General features: G+C 48.8%; 1 protein-coding gene across 1 annotated transcript in view; it reads left to right on the forward strand.

Moving 5' to 3' along the window:
* Positions 1 to 8,918: 8,918 nt before the first annotated feature.
* LOC149124302 (uncharacterized) overlaps positions 8,919 to 25,143 on the forward strand; it is a 165,250-nt gene continuing 149,025 nt past the window's right edge. Inside the window, exons 1-3 of the mRNA XM_089304919.1 lie at positions 8,919 to 9,039; positions 11,987 to 13,172; positions 15,042 to 15,186. Of these exons, the coding sequence (XP_089161045.1) occupies positions 8,919 to 9,039; positions 11,987 to 13,172; positions 15,042 to 15,186 (1,452 nt within the window). The remainder of the gene's footprint in view (positions 9,040 to 11,986; positions 13,173 to 15,041; positions 15,187 to 25,143) is intronic.

A 25,143-nucleotide genomic window follows, 5' to 3' on the forward strand; every position in this document is an offset into this window, starting at 1 on the left:
GTCACAACTCTAATGCCTAATGCCCAGCAATGCATGGGACAACCCCCAAAACGCTTACCTAGCCCAGCAGGTCAAATAATGCCACAGCTGAAAGTCTCATCTGGAGGAGCCTGCTTGGCTGCACAGAAGGCCCTGCCTTGGAAGGTGATTCTGCCTCCACTGTTTTCCACTTCTGACTTTATAAAAGTACAGTTGGCCCTTGGAATCCATGGCATCTATGTTCAGAGAGTCAGACCACCGTAGGTAGAAAATACCTGGGGTGGGGGGCATGTAGAGACCTGTTCTGCTTGTCATTGCTCCCTGTACAATGCAACATAACAGCTACTTGCGTAGTGTTTGTGTTAGGTGTGATAAGTAATTGCGCGATGATTTAGAGCACACAGGAGATATACAGAGGTTATATGCAAATACGAAGCCATTTTGTAGGAGGGGCTTGAGCATCTGAGGATTGTTTGTACCCTCAGGGGCCCTGGAGGATGCTGGAGGACAATTGTATCTCATCTGTTCTTGCATCAACAGTTGAACAGTACAGTGTCTCTCTGTGCCTGGCTACTTTCAATTCATATAATGCCCTTTAGGTTCATCCAGGTCATTGCAAACAACAGAATTTCCTGAGATGTTAAGGCTGAATAATATTACACTGTGTATGCCTCATTTTCAATCTGTTCATCCGCTGATGGACACAGGCTTTGTTCCATATCCATGCTGAAATGAAAATAGGAGTGCTGACATCTCAGCACATGGATTTGTGTTCCTTTGGATGTGTGCCTAATCAGAAGATTGCTGCATCACGTGATGACTCTAGTTTCGTGAGGAACCGCCATACCATGGTTTGACTTACATGTGGAATCTAAAAAATGTTGAACTCATTAAGGTGGAAAGAAAAATGGTGATTGCCAGGAGCTTTGTGTGTGTGTGTGTGTGTGTGTGTGTGGCGGGGGCCCTCCAGAGAGAGAGATGTTGGTCAACAAGGTATCATTTGAGGCCAGCACTGTGGCGTAGAAGGTTAAGCCTCCACCTGCAGTGCCAGCATCCCATATGGACGCTGGTTTGAGTCCTGGCTGCTCCACTTCTGATTCAGCTCCCTGCTAATGTGCCTGGGAAAGCAGCAGAGGATGGACCAAGTGTTTGGGCCACTGCATTCACATGGAAGATCCAGAAGAAGCTCCTGGCTCCAGCTTGGCCCAGCTCTGGTGGTTGTAGCCATCTGGGGAGTGAACCAGCAGATGGGAGATCTCTCTCTTTCTCTCTCTCTCTTTCAAATAAACAAATAAATCTTTTAAAAACTAAGTTATCATCTGATAGAGGAATAAATTCTGGTAGTTTACTGCACAGCAGGTTGACTACATAACTATAGCTCATAATGTAAGGGGGCCTCAAAAAGTTCATGGAAAATTCATATTATCTTTTTAAAAAGTATTAGGATTATTTAAGAGGCAGAGACCATGAAATTGAGTGAGAGAGAGAGAGAGAGATCTTTCATCCACTGGTTTACTCCCTAAATGCTTGCAACAGTTGGAACTGGGCTAGACTGAAGCCAAGAACTCAGAAACTCCACCCTGGTCTTCCCATGCAAGTGGCAGGAGTGGTACATGAGCTGTTATTTGCTGCCTCCCAGGGTGTACATTAGCAGGGAAGTGGAGTAGCCTGGACTTGAACCAAGCATTCTGATATAGGAGGTAGGTGTCTTAAGCTGTGCTTTTACTGCTGCACCAATGCCTGTCCCTCCATGAACTTTTTCAGAGCACTCATAATTTATCGTATTTCAAAAATAGCCAAAAGAGAGAACTTTGTATGTTCTCATTACAAAGAAATGATGACTAGCTGAGGTGCTGGATATGCTAATTATGCGGACCTAACTATTCTGCAAAGTAGACATGTATCCAAGCATCACGCTATAACCCATACATATTATTTGTCAATTAGAAAGAAAATTTAACCCCAACCTTCCTGCCCTTGGTGAGGCAAATGAATTAGCAGATGGGGGGCAGCCCTAATTCAGAAGCTGGTGGAGCTGGCAGCCTAAATGGAATTATTTGGATGGCACTGAGAGGATCGGATGTCAAAGCCTTCCCTCTGCATCTGGACTCCCAGGCCTAGGATCCCTTCAGCTGAAACCTGAGAAGCTCTTAACTGAGAGTCAGGATTCCTGTGTGTGTGTGTTTTTAATAAGATTTATTTTATTATTTTAAAGGCAGAGTGCCAAAGACAAGAGGGAGAGAGAGAGAGAAAGAGAGAGAGAGAGAGAGAGAGAGAGAGAGAGAGAGAGAGAGAATCTGCCACCTGCTGGCTTTACTCCTCAATACCTGCAACAGCTGGGGCTGGGCCACGCCAAAGCCGTGGACCCCAGAACTCCATCCGGGTCTCCCAAGTGAGTGGCAGGAGCTGAGCTACTGGAACCATCACCTCCCAGAGTACACACTAGCAGGAAGCTAGATGGGAAGCAGAGCCAGGACTGGAACCTAGGTACTCTGTTATGGGATGCAGGTGCCTGTTCCAAGTGGCATCTTAACTGCTGAGCCAAATGCCTGCTCCTATTTCTTGATTTTTATAAACTTCGCTTGTAAAGTGGAGACAGTCCCATGGTGGGTAGCAATTGGAAGGATTGCAAACCTCGTTGCCTATTATGGCCTGCTGGTGAGCTTTGTAAAAATGCCTATCTCCATGACCCCTCCCTAGCACTCTGGTGGAGTAGATTTGAAACAGGCCTCTTCCATCTAGGGGGTTCTAACCTGCAGGATCTTAAGGCCACACTGAAGAATACGTCTCCACCTCCTTCTGGGGAATCCATTTCACTGGTTGGTCCTTTCGAGGGAAGTATGGCGGCCACCGTTGAGGGATAGAGGGTTTGGGGTACGTTGGGGCCCCCAGGGGCCTCCCCTTAGCCCAGGGGACTGTTCCCTGCTGTCTTCAGACTCACCCACGGCAGCAGTTCCCTAACTTTGTGCATAGTTCTGTCAGCCAGGAAGCTCTGTGAGGTCCTGATGCTGTGGTCATGTTCTAGGTGGATGAACTCCGCATGGCTGGGCCTGGGAGCTGAGCCTGGTAAACACCTTCACCAGGCTCACCCCTGTCAGTGGGAATCACAGGGAGTGGCAGATTCCACTTGGTTGCTGTGGCTGTTTTCACTTGTAAGGCTCTGGTGCTGTCCTAGCTCTGCGTGCCGGGACGCATCCACAAGGACTCTCGGCTCCACCGTCTTGCCAGATGGCCCCCTCTCCCATGTGGCTGCTCATCCTTTAAAGTGTTCACTGCATGACCTTGCTGTGCTTCTAGCCCACCTTATAGCTAGACAGCAAGCTCCTCTCCAGAGCAGGGACTTGAACATATATGGCCCTGTGCCGATTTGAGCAGCAACAGCAGGCAATGGGGTGGGTGGGGAGACACAGAAGAGATAAGCCCAAGATGAACTGGACTCTTCCATGGCTCTCTCTAGATGCAGAATGACAGCCATGGTTGCAGGGGTTGGCCCTGGCACTAGGCTCCTCGAATGAACTATCCCAGTAGAACACTTGAATTCACTCTTCTGGGGAAGAACGAAAAGTTATTCTAAATATCAGCATCTCCTCAATATCAGCATCTCCTAGATGATGCTATTTGGGCCGCTTGTGGTTTTTGAGAAAGCAACTCTTTGCTGACATGATTCAGAGCGCAGACCAGTCTTCCTCACCAGCATGTGTGGGGCGACTTCTTCATACTTGGGAAGGAATTACAAGTGCACATACCCTCCATGCTTCTCTTCTTCTGGTTGTTTTCACCTTGCTCACTTAAGAAACAAATCCTATCAGGCCCAACTAATACCGTGACTTTGTTTCCCCAAAGTTAGCAGTCACAGATGGATAGCTTGTGGCTTTGATACACCCTTCAGCTCTGTTTGACCCATTTAGAATTTGGTTTTTTAAAATTTTTTCTAGAATTTTATTTTATTTTAAAGATTTATATTATTTATTTGAAAAGCAGAGTTAGAGAGAGAGAGAGAGATTAATCTTCCATCTGCTTGCTCATTTCCCTGATGGCTGCAACAACCAGGGCTGGGCCAAGTGGAACCCTGGAGCTTGGAACTCCATCCAGGTCTTCCATGTGGGTCCCTGCAGACCCAAACACTTGGGCCATCTTCCGTTGTTTTTCCCAGGCACATTAGCAGGGAGCTGGATTGAAAGTGGAGTAGCTGGGACTTGAACTGCTGCTCATATGGCATGCTGGTGTCACAAGTAGCAACTTAACCTGCTGTACCACAATGCCAGTCCCTGTAGAATTTTTTTAAAAGATTTTATTCATTTAGTTGAGAGGTAGAGTTACAGACAGAGAGAGGGAGAGACAGGGAGAAAGGTCTTCCATGCGCTGGTTTACTCCCCAAGTGGCTGCATTGGCCACAGCTGGGCAGATCCCAAGCCAGGAGCCAGGAGTTTCTTCCGGGTCTATCACATGGGTGCAGGGGCCCAAGCACTTGGACCATCTTCTACTGCTATCTCAGGCCATAGCAGAGAGCTGGATCGGAAGAGGAGCAGCTGGGACTCGAACCAGTGCTCATATGGGATGCTGGCGCTGCAGGCAGAGGCTTAGCCCACTATGCCACAGTGCCGGCAATGCCTCTGTAGAATTTTAAAAATGAGGAATATTTGGATAAAAATCTGTAGGATTTTTTCCCCCTCCCTTGAAAATTGAAAAGCTCCTCTTGCCCAGGGCTTGCTTGCTTTCTTGGTGACAGCAGTCAGCATCTCTTCCCTTTGGTTGAAGAAATGTGCTCAGATTTCCACTGCCTCTACTCTTCCCTACTACTCACATGCAAGCCCCTTCAACAGTTCCCATCACCTGATTCAGTTCTGTAGCCATGGCATCAGGATCATCTGTTCCAACTAGGAAAACACAGAGTGCTGGGCCCACTGGCTTTCTGTAAGGAGGAGGTGTCACTTCTCCATTTATTTCTGTATATGTGTGTATATAAGGGTACTTCAAAAACTTAGTGGGAAGTGGAATTCAAAGAGAGGTTTATTGTAGGGCAAAAAAAAAAATTGAAGTTCATGCATAGCTTTTTTTATGAACATTGTCCATGAACATGCTGAAGATCCTTCATATTCAAGGATTTCTATTTTTTTTTTGTACCAAGACAAGCTTATCTTTTAACTCCATTTTCCACTAGCTCTTTTAAGTACACTTTTATATACTAAATGCTCTTGTTATTTCTTCTCTCACTCAAAATGTCTCGACTTTGGGTTATTTCAGGCCGGCTCCTGTGCCCTTTCAGACCCTCGCTCCTCCTTTGTTTCTACTGCTTTCTTTAAGCACTTTCTGCCACCGTAAGATGCTGCAAACATATTTCCCTACTCCACACCTGAACGAATTAGTTCTCCAAGCAGCTCTTACTTCTCTTGTTGGAGAAAGGTCTTTAGAAACCAAAATCTGAGAGCTCAGTGTGTTCATCACTATTGGGGTGCTACTGCTTGTAGCCTCTCTCAGTGGACACAGCTAGGAAATATATATTTGCATGCTAGCTCACACATACATACACATACAGATGCATTTCTCTATCTTGTGAATGTATAGATAGATAGACAGATACATATATCATTAAAACTGTCCATATGGAAAACTTCAACTTCATTCTACCACCACAGAATCATACCAGAGTTTCAATCTTTGTATAGTTTAACATAATTGTTAGCGGTAGCTCAAGAACACTTGGATGTCTATTTTATAGTTATTACTAAAAACAAAAAACAAAGAAAAACAACAACAAATCTCAAACCAGTGCTCCTAAGGGATGCCGGTGTCACAGGTGGTGGCTTAACTCGCTGCACTCTGATGCCGGGCAAAACAACAAATCTCAACCTTATGCTGTGTCCCCATTGACAAAACTGTTGGCATACCACCATGCTCAGTCTCCTTCACTGCCTCCTCCAGGCTTCTCAGTTTGGAGCACACAGCCCCACTGTTCCTGAAGGTGGGCACACCTGCTCTGTCTCCCTTCTCACACAAACACGACTTGTCTCAGGCCCTCCAGAACAATGCCTATTGTAATGCTGAGCTGGCACTTGTGCCTTCTAAATATAAGCCAAGGCACTTCTCAGAGATTGCAATCAGAACTTTGCTTTACATGTGAAATCTTATTTTGAATTCAGGTACACAATTACTCACTCATAGACTTAATTGCACTGCCTTAGGATAGCGTTAAAACAATGGTTTTAATTATTTTGGGGGGTGGCTTATGAAAGTAACCTGTTGTCTTTTTCAGGAAGGTGAAGGGAAACCTGTAGTCTCTTGGGGAAACTTTAGGAATACACATTAACCATCAGTTGTGAGGCTTCCTTGGGGTTCCTTTGTATTTGATCCGGAAGGAACCATACTTGGTAGTGGATGGGGTCCCCCCCATATCCTCAATGTAAATCTAGTAGTGCTTGATTGTGACTTTGCAAACTGTTTCGAGAACTGCAAAGAGAATCTAACCAGGATGGCTCCTGGGCTGCTGGAGGTGTGGCCCCTCCGTGGTTTGGAAAACACTCTGGGTTTTAAACAGCAACACCTATAATTATGGAGGCGTCATCCCTTCCATAAAAAAGAAAACAAAACAAAGAAAGCAAAGCCCTTCTACTAACAAGGTGTAGTCATAGCATGCGTTCAGCTTTCCCAAAACCTGTCTGGCATTTGTTCCTGGCCCAGTGGGGGGGTGGGGGGGGAATATCTTCCATCTTTCTCTGAGCTCTCATAAAACAATACAAAGGTAAACAATTGGAGGGCAATTAGCAGTCTCTTTGGGGTAACAGCAGAGAGAAGTCACCCTGTTATTAATGTCAAAGGAATTAATCACGGTTTACATAGGTGATTGAGTGGCTTAACTTTGCAAGTGGCTGAAAAACAAGGAACCAACAAAGTTTACAAAAGATGCCAGTTTGGAGAAACAGGTACAGCTGAGGACTTGCAGGGCTACCTGACAGGCTGATGCTGCTGCTGCCTGCTAAGGGGCTGCAGGCGGTGCTTCTGAAATTTGAATGTGTGTGACACATGGCTGGGCGGGTTTTCAAATGCTGGTTTTGACTCTGCAAGTCTAGGGTAGGCCTGAGATTCTGCTTTTTTTTTTTTTTTTAAAGGTCTTCCTTCTGTTGGTTCACCCCTCACATGGCCACCACAGCCAGTGCGCTGCGCTGATCCAAAGCCAGGAGCCAGGTGCCTCCTCCTGGTCTCCCATGTGGGTGCAGGGCCCAAGCACTTGGGCCATCCTCCACTGCACTCCCAGGCCACAGCAGAGAGCTGGCCTGGAAGAGGAGCAACCGGGACAGAATCCGTCGCCCCGGACCGGGACTAGAACCCGGTGTGCCGGCGCCGCTAGGCGGAGGATTAGCCTAGTGAGCCACGGCGCCGGCCAAGTTTTTGCATTTTTAACACACTGTCAGATGGTGCCCAGCTGAGGGCCAAGCGTATCTCATGTTATGTAGCCAGACGAGATTATTCCAGCACCTGCAGTGGGTGAGGTGGAGTCACCTATACTCTTCGTGACTCCAAGGTACCAACGTGTTGCACTGTGATTGCTTAGGGTGTAGGGGTTAAGAGTGAAGGTATTTGAGCAACCAGTTGGTTGTGTGTGCAGCTCACAAGGATTGTCACACATTGGGACCCAGAAGCACTGTATCATGCGGTTACCAGCAACCTGTTTTCACAAGGACCACTTTAGAAAAACACAGAAATATTGGCAGACCATGTCCAGTTTATTTATTTATTTTTAAAAGATTTATTTATTTATTTGAAAGGCAGAAATATATATATATATATATATATATATAGAGAGAGAGAGAGAGAGAGAGAGAGAGAGAGAGACGGAAATCTTCCATTTGCTGGTTCACTCCTCAAATGGCTAAAACAGCCAGGGCAGGGTCAGGCCAAAGCCAGGAGCCAGGAGCCAGGAGCCAGGAGCCAGGAGCTGCTTCTTGGTTTCCCCTATGGGTGCAGGGGTCCACTGCTTTTCCCAGGCCATTAGCAGGGAGCTTGATGGGAAGTGGAACAGCCTTGCTGGTACTGCAGGTGGTGGCTTTATCAGCTACACCACAGCATCAGTTATCTTTACAGAACTGTGTCCTTGATAGAAAAAACAAAATGCAGGAAATGCAATCTTGGTAGCTAAGTCCCCACTCAATCATTTTTAAAAAGATTTATTTATTTATTTTGAAAGAGTTACACACAGAGAGGGGCAGACACAGAGAGAAATCTTCCATCCACTGGTTCACTCCCCAGATGGCCGTAACCGCCAGCACCGGGCCAGGCAGGCGCCAGGAGCCAGGAACTTTTAAAGTCTCCCATGTGAGTGCGGGGGCCCAAGCACTTGGGCCATCTTCTGCTACTTTCTCCAGTCCATTAGCAGAGAGCTGGATGGGGAAGTGGAGCAGCCAGGATGTGAAACAGCACCCATTTGGGATTCCAGCATTGCAGGTGGCGGCCCCCTACTCTCTGATCAGAACATGGGAAAATCTGCTGTCTCTAGATTTAAGGTTGAGCCTCTTAATGTTTTGTTCCGTTGTTCCTTAACTCTCAGTTACCACACGTGGTTGGTCTCTGAGTGCCTGTTACTAGGGTACCCTGTAAAACAACAGATCCCCGGCTGGTGTCCGAGGGGAACACACAGGGACCTGAGAACACAGACGGATGGGCTCTTGCCTGGTGTTCCGATGCCTGTGATCCTCATGAGCCATTTTCATCTTCTCCAAAGGAAACTAACTCAGCAGTGCAAGCTTTCCTCTGTGGGCCGCCCCTCCTCGGACTCCACTGCCCTCCTCCCCACAACCCAAGCCCTTCTACTGGGTTCACCCTAGCCAGGATATCTGCTACACCTGGGCAAGAGAAGCCGGTGAGGGAGGAGTTGAACTCGACCTTGACCCTGTGGCCTCAAGTCATACATAGGCTGGCTGTTTCTGAGAAGCCAGGCAAGCTGCATGGTCACCTTTGATGGAGAGGGCACCTGGATTTCCAACCTTGCCCAACCATCAGCCAATTATGTGGCCTGGGGGCTGGGGCGGGGGGCAACTGAAATCTGGGGCCTCAACTTCCTCGTGGGTAATTTGATCTACCCAATTATGCTCATGTTCCCGAAGACATAGAGACCGTGCTAGATAACACTGATTCACATTTTCAATCACTTTGGAATCTTCTGGATCAAAAAAAAAAAATTTTCCATTGATGCTCATGTCAATAACTTTTTTTTTTAAGTCACTTTTGAAAAAAATTATTTATTTATTTGAAAGTCAGAGTTACACAGAGAGAGAAGGAGAGGCAGAGAGAGAGAGAGAGAGAGAGAGAGATCTTCCATCCGAAGGTTCACTCCCCAATTGGCCGCAAAGGCCAGAGCTGCGCCAATCCAAAGCCAGGAGCCAGGAGCTTCTTCCGGGTCTCCCATGTGGGTGCAGGGCCCCAAGGACCTGGGCCATCTTCTACTGCTTTCCCAGGCCATAGCAGAGAGCTGCATCAGAAGTGGAGCAGCCGGGTCTATATGGGATGCCGATGCTTCAGGCCAGGGCGTTAACCCTCTGTGCCACAGCGCCAGCCCCAGTAACTCTTCTCAACACGTACCCCTCCCCCTCTGCAAAAAGTCATTTCTGATGTCAGTTTTGCCAGTGTCTATTCTCACTGTGCTTGTTTCTAATTTAGGGAGGGTGACACTGGTCTTGCATTTGAAGTAAAAATAGAAAAAGAAGTAAGTAGGTTCATTCAAATGAAAACATTTAGGACAAGCACCTTAACATGTACACTCTAATGAACACGGTATATTAATTCTTTAGGAATTACTGTGCCACAAAGAGCAGCAAGAATCTGGATGGTGAGGACTGTGGTTCAGGAAACACCGATTTGGTGCTGACCCTGTCTGTTCAGCTCTCAGTTCTCAAGGGCACTCAGGTATCTGGCTGGGTGGCACCCATCCACTCTGGCTTCCTGTCCCCCATAGAGTCACTGACACAGCACCTGGAGGATGAAGTCCAAGTGTGACATAGTTCACAGTATGGCACGGGGCACCAGCCCATTCTCACTGCTCAGGCCGAACTGTGGCTGCAGCTACCCGCAGTTTTCTAACCATGATTTATGCTGGTTCCCCTGCTCCCCTACAACCTGTTTCTTAAAATATAAGGAAATGGGGACAAGCACCTTTGCCTTGGTATAATTAAAAATAAGATTAGGTTGGGAACATCTGCTTTAAAAAAAAAAAAAAAAAAGAGATTTCTATTTAGTTTTGTCGCCAAAAGGTGGCGTCCTACCCCCATGCCCTTTATATTTCAAAACCCTTCTTGCTTTAATTTAACAAAAAGAAACTTCCAGTTGATTACTGATAAAGAAATTAAAATCTGCTCCCTACGAATGCGACGTGACAGTGTTGAAAATGAGCAATATGTTAAGCCACAGTTAAGTTTCCTTGTAACGTAAACCAAATGGACATGAAGTTCTTTAATAAGGCAGCACATGAGACACAAAAATCTGTACGAAATTGAGTACGCTGTATCATGGGATCCACAACCAGGATTCCCTTTTGTCTGCAAAACTTGTTGCCAACCTGCCTTTAGTCCCCACTTGCAAGTGGATGTAGAATTTCAGGCAGTTGTTAAAATGCAGAATAAGGTCAGCAGCCACGTAAAGCCCGTTTTGGTATGACCGCAAGAATAATTTTTAAAAAGCACACTGCTCAATCTGAAAAACAAGATCAGAACATGAATTATTCTTTAGAGACTGTGAATACATTTGTCACATTTAAATAAATTGCTATTCCTCTGTGTTATAATTCTACAACCGGGCACATACCATAAACATGTTGTATTTGGCATAAACATTTTAGAAATTAAAAACAATCCCCCCCCATAAACTGGCTACTTTATAGATTTCCACGGAAATCCATGTGAATTTGGCACATGGAACTCTCGGTGATGTCAAAGGGTTGTTGGGAGCATTAGCTGAGCAGACATACAGATTTTAGGTCGGTGCCTAGGTAAGCATTGGATAAATATCAGCTGTAGAGAGGGATTTTAGTTTTGCATTGCTCGGTGCCCCCCCCCCCGCCCCAGTGGTGTCATTTTAGTATCTTAGACTCTTAATGAAGACATTAACTAAAATGCACTGTATTTACTTAGCGTCTAGCCGAAAAGATCTGACGGTTGGTCTGGCTTGGAGAGCGTGGAACCCTGCACAGGAGGCGCATTCTTACTTGAAGCCAACTAGGCTGCAATTACCTTAGCCCAGCGTCTCTTTCTCGGGCTTTATCTTCTGCAGCAACCGTGAATGGCTGTGTTGTTTATTTATTTATCTTTGACTTGCAACGCAGGTGCAATGTTCAGGTGGCAATTTTATACTATCACTGAAATTGAGATCTAAGGTCGTCTGTTAATGTTTAACGATGTTTGTAAAAAGACATTATACACAAGAATCGTATACTCCCCTTTCCAGGAAATTTATTATCTACCACCGTGCTGGTCTCCAAACCAACGGGACAGTAAGCCTCCCCTGTGCCCACTCAGGGGCAGGCAGCGCTGTGCGGGAATCCAGGAGGGTGGCTTTTAATATACTGTGATAAATAACTGGCCTGCTGTACCGGCCAGTCGGTGGCTGGGAACGCTGGTTCCGGAGTTTGGTAGCATCTGGGATTGATGTATCTGGAAAAAAAAAATAATAATAATTTGTGTTAACAACAACAACAACAACACGCTGCAGAGATCCTCTAAGTCAGGTTTTGAATAACACAAAGTAGGCTTCGAAAAAAGTGGGAGAAACTGGAGTGTCTCCTTGCTTCTCGAACGCTGGATTTCCAAACATTTCAGTGAGGCTCCTGCTGGAGTTCTCTAACATTCCAAATTCAACCCAACTTCCAAACAGCAAAAAGGAGGGGGTGGGGGGGAGAAAAAAAAAAAAAACTCACCTTTTCAAAGACTCGGACAAAGCTTTCTGCACGTGACCGGTCTCCGGGCGAGCAGGTAATTTGTGTTAAACAACCGACCGACACGCCAGCCCCGGGCGCTTTCCTAAGCGGCGCCACACGCTTCCCCCGCAGCGGGTCCCGCCGCGCATTCCGGCAGCGACTCCGGCCCGGCCCGGCCCGACACCGCGGGCCAGGAAGCCCCTCGCCCGCGGGCTGTGTGCGCGCTCGGGGAGCGGGGGTTTGTCCTTCGGCTGAACTTTCACCTCGCGAACTCGCCTCCTTTCATTGGACGGAGCGCGGAGAGCGAGCGCCGGGCGGCGAGGGAGGGCCGCGGGCGCGGCGCGAGGGGGCCGCGGGCGCCCGGGCCGCCCCCGCCACTGTCACCGCGGCCAGCACTTTCACTTTTAACCCGAGGGGCCGCGCCTCCGCGCCGCGGCCGCCGGCGTGCGGAGCGCCGAGCCCGGCCCGCAGCTCCCGCGGCTCCGGCCCCGCCGCGCGTCCCTGGGGGTGGGGGGAGCCGAGTGCGCCCCCCGAGCCCCGTCTTCTCGGGAATCCCCCCCGCCCCCGGACCCCCTCTTTTTCCAGGTCTTTCCTGCCGGACTGCCCCGGCGGTCCCTTTCCTCTCGGGGCCCGGGGCTCCACCGCGCGCGGGCGCCCCCTGCTCCCCACCCAGCTCGGACCCCCGCCCCCACTCCCCACCCCCCCAGCTTTGGCAGTTGCTTTTTTTTTTTTTTGCTGCGAGCCCTGTTGTTTACCCAGCAGGTGGATGTGACGTCAGGGACGCACAACAGCAAAAAATAACAACATCTCCCTCCGCGACGTGTTGGCCTCTCGCGCGCGCCTTATTTATTTATTTGTTCCGGGATGCCGGGGGCGGGGGGTGGGGAGCTGGGGGCGGCCGCCAGCGCCCCGGGGTGGGGGGCCGGGAGCCGGGGTGCGGGCTCGCGCGCGGGACGCGGGGCGGAGCGGGGTCGGGTGGGGGGCGACACCCGGCGGCGAGCTGGCGGGGGGCGCCCCAGGCCCGGCGCTGGGCGCGCCGCAGCCGGCGCCGGCGCTGGCCGGGCTCCGGGAAGCTAGTCCGGAGCGGAGGAATCTATTGTTATTTATTGTGTGGCGGCCGCACGCTGTACTCGCGGCGGCCGCACGCTGTACTCGGCCCTCGCCCGGGAGTGCGTGTGTGTGTGTGTGCGCGCGGTGAGTGTGTGCGCGGGGCGCGCGCGCGGGCGGGAGTGGGCGCGCGCGGGGAAAAGGCCCGAAAACACCTTAGTTTGCACCGAGAGACCATTTGCAGCGGGTGAGTTTGTATTTTTCCATTTCTGCTCCACTTTTTCCCAAGCCGCCTTCTGCCTTGTTTCCGGCACTTTAAACAACAACAACAATCAGCACAAAAAAAAAAAAAAAAGGAAAATGAAAAAAAAAAAAAGAAAAAAACTACTTTTCACCTCCAGGCTCCACGTGTGTTTCCCCCAGTCCTCCCCTCTCTACCCGTCTCCCCCGGGTCCAGGCCCTGGCTCCGGAGTGGGTGGGGGCCTCGGGCCGGCCGGAGGGTGGAGGGAGCCCCGGCGGCGCCCGCACCCTGGGCCTATTTGCATAAGTCAACCGGGGGGGCGGGGGCGGCTGCGGGGAGGCGACATCGCTGCGCCCTCGGCCCCTCCACGCCTCTCTCCCTGCGCTCCCCCCACGAGCGCCCGGGGAGGCAGGAATCGGGCAGCCCAGGCCGCCTGTCGCAACTTTCAGTACCCAGCTTCGGGGTCCGGTGGCGGCCCGGGCGCGGGGCGAATGCGGGAGCCGGGGTCGCGGCCGCGGCGGGAGGGGGCGCGCGCCGGGTGCCTCCGGAGCCTCAAGTTGGAACTTGGAGCAAACTTTTGCCCTTGCTTCTCCGCGGGTGTGTGCCCCTTGGTTTGCCCCGCGGGTCCCGGCGGACGGAGTGGGGACGCTTGCGCCGTGGGCCCCGTGCGCCTAGGAACGTCCCCGGTGCCACGCGCGACTTGCTGCGTACCCCGCGGCGGGGGCATTTCTCGCACCCGGTACCCCAACCCTCGACAACACACACGCGCGCGCGCACCCCCCAGCCACACGCGCACCCCGCCGCGCACTTGCCCCCCGCGGCCTCGGCTTCCCCGAGAGACGCGCCCGCGACAGCCGTGGCCAGTTCTGCGGGTGGGCGCGGGAACCGGGTGCGCTGCGGGCGGTCTCCGCGCCCCCCACCCGTCTTCCCCCACCCCCAGCACGCACACACTTTCTGGTTTTACCCCCCTCTTCAGCTCGGGGGACCAGGAGGGGGGGATTTCCTAAGTCCTCCTGCTGCCCAGCGACGCGCGCGTGTCGCCGCGTCCCGGCGGCCGATGGCTCTCGGTCCCTTGCCTGCGCGCAGCCTTCCTCCCGGGCTCCCAGCTCCGCATCCCCGTCCCGCAGAGACGACTCTCCGGAGCCGGCGTGCGCTTCGGGTGGGGACCGCGGCGGTGCCGGCGGCGGCGGCGGGAGCCGAGGAGTCTGCCAGCTGCCGCGGGGTCGCGGTCATTTGCTGCCTCCGCCTCCCCTCGCCCCCGCCTCCCGCCCCCCTCCTCCCCAGACACCGCCGCGCTCGGAAACTTTGATTCTTTCTCCTTTTTGGCCCTCGGAGAGCCCCCCTCCCCACCTGTTGTGAGCTCCGCCCTGGTCCCCGGAGACTGGCGGTGACACACACACACACACACTCACGGGCGCCGGGGAGCTCCGCGCCCAGAAACAAAGTCGCATGCCCCCTCCCGAGTGTTTGCTTCGGAATCGCTGCCGGCGGCACCCCCCACCCCCCGTTCCCGCGCAGCTCCCGCCCCCCGTGAGAATAAAGACTAAATAAACAGTTGTAACTCCAAACCTCGCGCCTGCGATCGTGTCCCTATCCCACCCCCTTCCCCCGTTCCTCCCCCTCCTTTTTTGTTGTTGCAACTTTGTAAGATCCCGGGGAAGGTGCGGGCCGATTTCCCGGTCTCGGGCTCTGTGCCGGGATTCCCTTCCCTCCACGCGCACTGGCGGGTCCCGGGAGCCCGCCGCCCTCCCGGCCTCGGCCCCTGAGGCTACTCCTCCCGTCCCGTCCCCTTCAGTTCCCCTCCCCCGGCCCCCGCCCCCCAACCTGCGCGGGGAAGACTTGCTGAGGGTCGCCCCGGTTTCTTGTCGACCACAGAACCCGAAAGTTTGCAAGAGGAAGCGAGCGCGCGGCGAGCGAGCGGGCAAGGGGCAGCGGCAGCGGCGCCGGGGACCATGGTGCTGCCGGCGCCTCCTCCGCGGGCGTGAAGGCGGCGCCCCCTCTGCCTCCCCGGACTCGGCGGGTAAGTCGAGGCGGCTGCGGGCGCCGGGGCGCGTGGGCAAGGGACAGCCCAGGGCCCCGGGCGGCGCCGGGGGCTTCTCCGCGCCCCCCGAGAGCCAGCCTGGGCGGCGGGAGCGCAGCGGAAAGACGGGCGGAGCGAGGACCATGCCCATCCTCAAGCTGGTAGGTGCTTCGAAAGGCTGGGCTTACTCCCCCTTTCCCCCCGTTTTTCTTCCGTAAATCCGAAAATGTGGAGATCAAAGTTTAGCGTGGAGTAGAAAGTGTTTGGATAAAATATGGTGACATCCCTCGCTCGCCTTCTCACCCCACTCCCCCTTGGATCTATTAATTATTTCCAAGTCATTGTGTCCAAATACCCTAGCTGGGCTGATTAGAAAGGGTATTGATTTTACTCTGGGCTCATCCCACTTTCTCGTCTTAATTCATTTTCTTTTTGCTCGACCAGAAGACCCGAAATGAAACTTGCTTCTTCCTCTTCCCTCCGTCCCCAGCCGCCCCCCCACCCCAGCCCTCCTCGGCGAGGCTTGGGCAGAATTATGAAATTAATGCGGACCTTGCATTTGGTTGCTTTTGAGCTTCTCCAGGGCAGGGCTCAGGGCCTGGGGTAGCCCTCCTGGACAGGCGCAGGTATTCTCCAAGTTGGGATCGCCTTTTTGGCAAGAACGCCGGAGGAGCCCTCTGGATTCCCAGTGGAAGGAGTGCGTTCACCCCATCCACCTTCCCATCCGGCTTTCGGAGACCAACACCAGAGGGGCTTAGGACCGGCACAATAGCTGGGCTCAGGAAACCTCAAGGATGTTTAAGGAATTTTCCTACTACTGCAAACATTGGAGAATCTTTGCACAATTTGTGCCTTGCATCTCCTTCCCTCCCCCTACCCACCCACCCCAGTCCCGTTTTTTCCACAATGAGAATCCGTTGTGGGGGGAGGTGGGATGTCTTAGCCAGGATTTGAAGTGGAATAGTAGGACCTCAGGTGTTTTCCCCTCAGGGTAGCCTGCCTAACTGTGGAGTTCCTGCTATTTTCTGACCCAGAGAGAAATGTGGCCAGTCTTCTTTAGAATTCCACTAGAGTTTTGACTCTGAAAATGGAAATACTCATCTCTTTGAGTCCAGAAAAAGAAGACTGGGTTCAGGCTTTAACCATTGGGGAAATGGATTGTTTTTTCTTCTTCTTCGTGTCTCTATTTGGGAGAGGTCTCATAATTAAAAAGCATTCAAAATATAGAAAAGAACTCCACTAGTTACCATTCAAAAGGTGTCAGCTAGAATCTCCCTGCAAAGGGGAAAAAAAAGTCTAACTTCTTGCCACTGGCTGCATCCCTCTCCCACCCCCCTTAGCCTCTGGATTAGTCATTGTATGAGAAAGAGAGAGAGAAAAAAAAATCACTTTTTTTGGGGAGGGGGGAAAAGTAAAGTAAACAGCCTCCAACTGCTGAACCTTGACAACCCAAATTAAGGAAGCAGGAGAGATCAAACAGAACTGCTGCTGGGTGGTTGTCAGGAGCTGCCGCACAGAGAACCCTGGACTATTCGATCACGCAGCAAGGCTATATGTTCACTTATGCAGAAATGGACCATTGCAAATGCTGATCTTTGTTGTGCAAGGGAAGGCTCACTTGGAAGGAAATACTCAGCCCCTCTCCGGGCAGCATTTGAGTTCCTGATGGATGCTGAGTTGCTAAACAAGTTATTATTATTTTTTTAAATGCATCGTTTTTCACAAGGGGAATGCACCCAAAAAGGCATTAAAAGAATATTAAGCCATCCGGAGGCAGCCTTGCTACCCAGAACGGTGCAGTGGAATTCTTTTTACCAACATTAGACTCCTACACTAGAGTTAGATAACGTTTTCTCACATCCAGTTTAGAAGATCTGCCTTGTCAGAGAAGCCAAGGTTTTGTATGTGCGGGTTTTAAATCTGATGTGAAGCTCAAAAAAAAAAAAAAAAAAAAGTCCCTGGTGATGAAGTTTTGTGTCAGCCCACTCTTGGAATTTAAAAATGAGAGAGAGAGAGAGAGAGAGAGAGAGAGAAATTCTCCAGATTAGACATAACCCCTTTTTTCAGATTGACATTCAACATGACCAGGTTGCTTGCTTTTATTCAAGTTCTTTGTAACTTGTCCTTGCTTGTTGTCTAGGAAAATTTAACTGCTTTACATTTTTAAAGGCAGTAGTAACAGTAATTACTTTAGCATTTTGTTTTCACAGGTTTATCAAAGTATAATGAAAGAAACATCAGCTATTCAAATTAACTCTCTCAAATTAAGGGGTGTATATTGCTGTAGATGTCTGTAAGATTTTATGTTTATATTTAAATCCTGGAGTATAAATTGTGTAGCACTTTTTTTTTTTTTTGCTCTAAAGCTATCCCCCAAATTAAATGTTATTTTTAATTAAGTAAAACAAAGTAGGACCAGGACAAGTAAATACGTACAGCAGAACTGTCATTCGAAAATTGTATTTTTAATTAGCAAGTGTTGATCACATAGTAAGCACTTCATGTTTTTTTATAAGCCAGTTTCATAACCACAGTGCACGACGTGTTTCAGAGTCTGTAGGTTTTATTGAATATACCTTTATTGTATAATTATGCAATGTGAGTTAAACATACACAAGGATGCTGTTGGGCAATTTTCTGCAATCTGTAATGTTTTTAAAAAGCTATAAATATTTTCTAGTTAAATCATTTGAACCAACAATAGCAAAAGTTAACTGAGTTAATATTGAGCCCAGCCATGTTTTTTTTTTTTTTTTTCCTTCCCCTTGTTACTAAGTTTTTCCTTGGTTCTCTTAAGAATATAGCTTCGGCCTTGTGAATTGCCTGCCTAGGCGCTACCAAAGGGTATTTCGTTTTCAGCAGTAGTTTAAATTAACAGAAGAATTGTGATATTTCCCCAACAAATATATTTATACCACAGCATGGCCAATGCCAAAATTCAGAAAGGGAAAGGAGAATATAGCAGATGTGACAACTTCTTTTGAACTCAGCTTCCTCTTTGCAGCCAATCTTACTGGGCAAATTTATTTGGTTTTCATGTTTTTTCTTAAGGCTCCAACTCAGTCTGGAGACGTTATCTTGTAAGGTTCTGCATCACAAAAAAACGCACGTGTGTTCAGACAAGGTTAGGTGTTACAGTACCGATCACATTTCAGTGGCTATGCCAAGAATATTTGCAGGGCATACAAAGAGTTTTGTCTTTTAAAAATAATTTTAGGCACACGTTAATAAAATTTAAATAGATTGCAGGCTGTCAGAAAATAGTATAAATCTTGTTTATGATTCAGTTACTTTAAGGTACTTACATTAAAGCAACTCATTTAACCCCTGACTGAAGGGCGCTAAGTGGGGAGGGAGGCCCTCCCGAGAGCTCCCGCTGCCCTTTGCTCTCGCGATCATCTTAAATTACTACAATTTAATTGCAACTTCAAGACACTGGGTGCGAGCAGTTCCTGTACCACCAAGAAAAGCTTTCCAGAACATAGCCAGGTTTGCACAGGTGGTATTTCTGGTCTTTTTTTTTTTTTTTTTTTTTAAATTTTGCTAAGGGCTTTTTCCTTTCTTATCCTATTAGATGTCATACCTCTTTTCTAGATCTCAGTGATAGTAAATGTCATTTTTGCTAAGCCAGCAGTATTGGCCATTTTTATTTAAAGTGTGTTTTTTGAGCCTACAGTAGATAAAGTCCTCAAGCAGGTAGGGGTTTGTTTGCTAAAGAAAATAACCTCAAGAAAAGCATTTGTTGAATAGACAGGTGGACTTTATGCAAGAGCCAACATATACGTTTACTGTTTACAGGGTCTTTTTTTTTTCTTCTTTTAAGTTGATGCTGGTAAGTCCCCGCAGGTGATCAAACACTGAGTTTTTGAGAGAGGCCAGCAAGGCAGCTAAGTGTGCACGTGGGCCCGTGTGTTCTCCAAGTGATCTTTCTTGTGACTTGTTAACCCTAGATCAAGGCCACTTTGCTATACATGTGTTATCCAAAGAGCCATCTTAAACTGATTTTTAAAAGCATTTCTTTCCTGTGGGACTTGGATGAATTAAGTAAGAGGTGCTAAGAGCAGGAACAGCAGCAGGCCATAGAGGAGGTGAGTTCCTGAAACAGGGGTGAACCTGGCCAAATTTGGGGTGTCTTATGCATAATAGTTGTGTGTGTATGTGTGTGTGTGTGTTTTATATTTCTGGGACATGTTTAGTTTATTTCAGTGTGCATGTGACCATGTGGTTAATGGAAATTAAGCAGGTTTGGCTTGTGTCCCCAACCTCAAAATAAATGCTGTAAGGAACGTTTGATTTGAAGAAGTGCTTTGGTTTTTGCATCCCATAGATAATGCTTTTGCAATTAGGGCTACAAGGCTGGTATTCTGCAAAGAGGAAGTAAGCAGGGGTCAAGTGCGTGGCGGTCAGGAAAGACAGTTAGACAGCTTTCTTTGTTTCTTTAATAAATTATTCTTATTAATTACAGTCCGTTTGTGTGAAGGCATTTTTCAAGCCTTGTTTAGAAGTCAGCTCCCATTCAGGAGAAGGTGCTGCCAGAAGCCGGGTGCTTGTCTCTGCACTGGTGTTCTCCCCAGCCCTGAAATCTCTGGACCAGACTGGCTCGTGGATGTCTCTGCAAGGCTTGTTTTTCTTTCTGCAATCCCCTGACGCCAGTTTGTAATGTGCGCCCTGCCCTGTGCACAACAGGTGTTTGTTTGGCAGTTATTTTATGGGACTTAAAGCGAGACAAATGTTTCCGACCTTGCCAGCCACTGGGAGAGCGAGCTGCCTTGGAAGGAAGAATCTAGTACCTGAACAGGTGTAATTTTTTTTTTCTCATGACCCTCTCCAGGCCCCCCCCCCCGCACCCCCCCCCCCCACTCTGGCAAGGAAAAAGCGGAGCTCAATTTAGTGCCTTGAAATTCACAGTTAGGCTGTAATCATTTAAGATTATTGGGAAAATGCAAAGGGTAGTGGGGGCTTTTTAGAGGCTGGGTCTTGGTGTTTGAAGCCGGTCAGCAGTGGGGTTAACCTAGTTTCTTCAGTTAAAGTAACTAAATCGTAAACAAAATTTATATTAGATCCTGACAACTAATAATCTATTTAAATTACATTAAAGTATCTGGGCAAAAATTTAATTAAAGACAGACGTGCCGGGGAGCCCTGTAAATATCTTGACAGGTCTACTCAAATGGAACTGATATCACGAAATATTTACATATGTCTCGTGTGCTGGGGACCATCTCGCCAGTGCTGTGCAGGGCTAATTGCTCTTTCTTCCCAAATCACATTATTAATAAGAGTGTTGTTTTTGCACACGCACAGAAAGGATATGAATGCACACAGGGTCGTGTCCCCGGGTCCTGTTGACCGTGTTGTTCCTTAGACCCAGGGTCGTTCTGTGATAGGTTTATTCCCTCAAACAGCCGAAAGTGGGGATATCACGGAGCTGAAGTCGCATTCCCGTCACTCTGTTTGAGAGATAGGGAGGCTCGCATATCTGAGAGTGGCCTTGTTGGGTCCCTGTTTGTGTTTACGGAATAGGTTCTGTTGGGGTAGGGGAAAGTCTGTCCTGAATGATATAATTGGTTACCTATGTATTACTAGCTAGTCAGGCACCTTTTGCCAGGATCTCTGCTCATAGTTAATTTTGTGGTCTGCTTTATTGACTGGGACAATGATGAATATTTCTAACATCCAATTCAAAAGCTGGGTTTCCAAGGTGTCTTTGTTTGCTTCCCAGCTGTGTGGTGGAGTCATAATGTGACTTTCTCTGCTGCGGCGTCCCTGCCTGGGAACTGGGGCTAACATTTGAAGGCAAGTTCTTTAAGCTTAGTGATGCGACGATCCAGGGCTGTGCTGCTGTTACTCAAGTGTGTATGGCACTGCTGCTGCTCACAGGGCAGTGAGTCTGTGATGTGAGCTCTGCTGGAGTTTCTCCAAACCCAGTGCCTGCTCCCTGAGTGAGTGGTACCCGTGACTGCCGATCCTAGGGGCGCCGAGGGCGCCGAGCACAGAGATGGACGTGGGTGCTCATGCCTGTGGCAGAAGGAGCCCAAGTTCAATGTGTTTCAAATCAGGGCCCCTTGCTTATCTGCATGCAGACCGGGGAGTGAGTATGGGTGTGGTAGGGGCTGAGATGAAAATACAGGCTCTTAAATCCGAGTTTCTGCCGATGTTGAAATTGCATGTATGATGCACACCAAGTAGAGACCCGTGGACCAAGTGATTTATGCCGCTGGGGAGTCTAGGAACGAAACTTCTGTCTCCATTCAGATTTTACTGTTTTTAGTTTTGCTTCATTTTGTTTCACTTTGAGGGCTACCCTGTTATTTTTCATGTATCTGAATTTCTTTTAAGAATAAAAGCTGGATGCACGTGAGTGTAAGAATCACAGTGGAGCTCTCTGCTCCCAGCCATGCCGCATCGGGGGTGGGGCCAGCATTTGTGCTGTTTTGGTTTTTAAAGATGTATTGATTTTATTTGAACGGCAGAGTTAACAGAAGGAGAGACAGAGGTTGGGACCTTCGAGCCTGGAAGTCCATCTGGGTCTCCCGCATGGATGCAGGGAGCCAAGCACGTGGCTATCTCCCATTGCTTTTCTCAGGCGCCTTAGCAGGGAGCTGGATTGGAAGTGGAGCAGCTGGGACTTGAAGAGGGGGCCAGTATGAGATGCCAGTGTGACTGAGCCATAACATGGTCCCGCGTTGATTTTTTGTTTTTAAATTAGAGAGAGTGAGCGAGCTTACGAGAATGCTTCCACCTACTGCTTTACTCCCTGAATGCCCTCAATAGCTGGGGCCGGGCTGGGCCAAAGTTGGAAGCCAGGAACTCAATCTAGGTTTCCCACATGGGCTGCAGGCACCAGATTACTTGAGCCATCCCCACTGCCTCCCAAGGTGTGCATTAGCAGGAGGCTGTTAGGAGCCCAGTACTGAGCGCAAGTACTCCAGTGCGGGATGCAAAAGTCTTATTGTCTAAGCCAGCTGCCCTCCCTGCCCCCCACCCCCAGCATTTAAAAAAAATGCCCCACAGATGCTGATGCCCACCGAAGTGGCAAAGCTGGGCTCCCCAGTTACCATGGTTGTAGAAAAGCTGAGAGTCTTCAGGGTTTCGTTGTACTGCCGTATTGAAGCCCGAGACAGGAATTTGGGTTTCTCTTCAGAGTGAAGCACAGAAAAACATCAGATACTTAAGAGAAAGAGGCGAGACCAGAGCTGCGCCGTTCACAGGAGTGATCAGAGCTACCTGGAACAACAGTGGTTTGCATCCATGTTTGCCAAGGGGTGTTGTCATGTTGCTGCTACCAGTTAGGGGCCAGTGGCTTTCTGGAACATTTTCCTCTGAGATTTCCATCTTCAATGTAAAATCTGAACTGTTTGCTCACTGGATTAACCCTGCTGGCTTAAATTTTTCACTTTCCCTAAGCATCTTGGGAAATTCTCGATGGAAATTGCCCAGCAAGCCACACCAATAAGTACAGCAGAATCCTGAAAAGAAGGCATCCTGCAAGATTCTGAGATAAAGGAAGATAAAATGCTAAGGAGGCATGTTTAAATATTCAGGGCTTCAGCTAAGATCTAACCACTAAGATCAAAAGAGTTATTTAAATAAAAGTTGTACAGACATTTTCAGCCTGCGTAAGTAACTTGTCTTTTGAAGTTACCCTGCAGTAAACTGTTTGTCTAAAATGCTCTCACCTGAATTAAAAACAAAAACAAAAACAAAAAACATTTGTTTATTTTTACCTACTTGAGAAAGAGAGAGAGAGAGAGAGAAAGATAGAAAGATTGATCCGTCTTCCATCTGCTGGTTCACTCCCCAAAAGCCTGCAACAACCAGGACTGGGCCAGGCCAAAACCAGGAGCCCAGAACTCCATCTGGGTTTCCCACATGGGTGACAGGCCCAGTCCTCTCAGGATGCATCAGCAGGAAGCAGGGTCGGAAGTGGAGTACCTGGCCTTGAACCAGCACTCCTATATGGGATGTGGTTGTCCCGAGTGGCAGGAGCTTAATCCCCAGTGCTGCAACACCTGCCCATAACTTTTTTTTTTTTTAATTCTCATTTTGAATTTAGGTGTGGTTTGCTTTAATAGCTACCCCAAAGGCGGCACTTAGTTTTAGGGTTAGAAGTTCAGGTGGGTTTGGAATATTCCTGTAATACAAAGTTCTTTTAATTCTGTTCAGACCCTGAAGCTCTTTGTAAAAAACAAATAAACAGAATCTCTGATGGGCCACATTTTCAAACTAGAATGTCTCCCACTGCATAAAAGGTTTCTGTGAAAGGTGAAAGGTGGAAGTTATTGAAGAGATAGAAGGTGCGATGGTAGAAACACGCAGTGTGACTATTGTCTCTGTTTCATGGCATCTGCAGGTGGGCGCTAAGTCATTCCACCTTGTTTGTTAGTATGTTAATCATTTCATTAAGAGAGGCCAAATAATTAACTGATTCTTCGTTAGGGAATCAGTGACGGACTGTTCTTGGTGATGTCTTATAGACATTTCCCACTAGAAAGTTTGCCGTCACGTTTAGTTTTTTGGGGAGAGGTGCGTCGGACCCTGAGAGGGGACACTGGAGAGCATCCGTGTCCCCCGCCGGGGCAGACGATGTTGGAGAGAACCTGTCTGTCAGAAGAGACACTTGTCAGTCCTGGGTCTGCTTCTGTGGGCTTCTGTCAGGCGTGTCCTTGCAGACCTGGTGTCTTCGGGCACGCCGCCCCTGGGCTTAAGGAGGGTTCAGCTGCTTCAACGTGTTCTTCTCTTTTTCTAAATAATGGCTTTTGTTGCAGCGTGATGCTTGTTGACAGTAAACGCGCAGCCGTGACTGCGGTAAGTGCACAGCAAATTCTTACACTTGTGGAAGCAAGTCATCGTCCTGGCCAGCACTGGGGTGCCTCGCTCCTGTCTCCCGATGGCGGCCGCAGCACGCAGTTTTCAGTCTGCTGAATGGGGCTAGGGTGTATGTGTGTGTTGGGGTGGGCTCCCCACTGGGCAGAGGGTCACCTTTCTCTGACACCCCTTCGTCCTGAAGTCACACACAAGATACGCGTCCAGCCTGCTCTCCCTTGAACGCGCATTCAGATCTGCTCAAAATTGAAAAGATACTTATAGGCAGTTCTCATTTCTGTGTTTGTTTTTGTTTTGTTTCACTTAGGAAGCAGGACAGTCACTTTTTACTAAATATAGAGAGTATCCCTGTGTTAGAGACGATTTTCCCATAGCACAGTACTGAGGCTAAAGAATTCTTTAAGTATGAGGTAATAATACAGCAGTTTTGAAGACAGCGGAAATGGATTTTGTGTTGGGATGCAGGGCTCCAGTATCTGTAGCCAGTGGCCCAGTTGTAGAACAAAATGCGGTGCCTTGGCCTCCATCACTTTGATCTGTTAGAGCCGAGAAGAACTTTTGAGGAAAGAAGTCAGGTAGAGATTTACGAAGCTGCTGATCCTAAAACTGTGTGCTTGTACCTTTCAGTTTTCATTGTGAAATATTTAAGACACTAAAAAGGGACACAGAGTAATTCTGTGAGCAACCATGTACCTGTTGCGGAGCTTTGAAGAAGGAACACGTTGCTGGCCCTGGTTGAAGAGGCCTGGGTGTCCCTTCCTCCTCTGACCCCATCTGTCCCCCTGCAGGTGACCTAACCTCTTCTCACTGGCTGCATTTCGTCCCCTGAATTCTTTATGCTTCTGATACGGATGTATGTATTCTCCCAAATGCAGGATTTGTTGTACATGCACAAGATTTGCGTTCATAGTATCCTACTGTATGCATTCTTTTTAATAGCTTGCTTTTTTGTTGTTGTTGTTCAGTGGTATACTTTGTAAAATTCATCCCTCTGGCTACATGTAGCTGCAGCTTACTGAGTTTACATGTGAACCTTTTCAAACTCTATTAATTCAAACTCGTTACATTTGAGCCTAAACCACAGCCATATTCTGCATACCACAGGACGCACATGAAACCAATAGTCCTGAC

The sequence above is a fragment of the Oryctolagus cuniculus genome, chromosome 10 (assembly GCF_051225735.1).
Source record: "Oryctolagus cuniculus isolate XC-2025 breed Fujian yellow rabbit chromosome 10, ASM5122573v1, whole genome shotgun sequence".
Lineage (NCBI taxonomy): Eukaryota > Metazoa > Chordata > Mammalia > Lagomorpha > Leporidae > Oryctolagus > Oryctolagus cuniculus.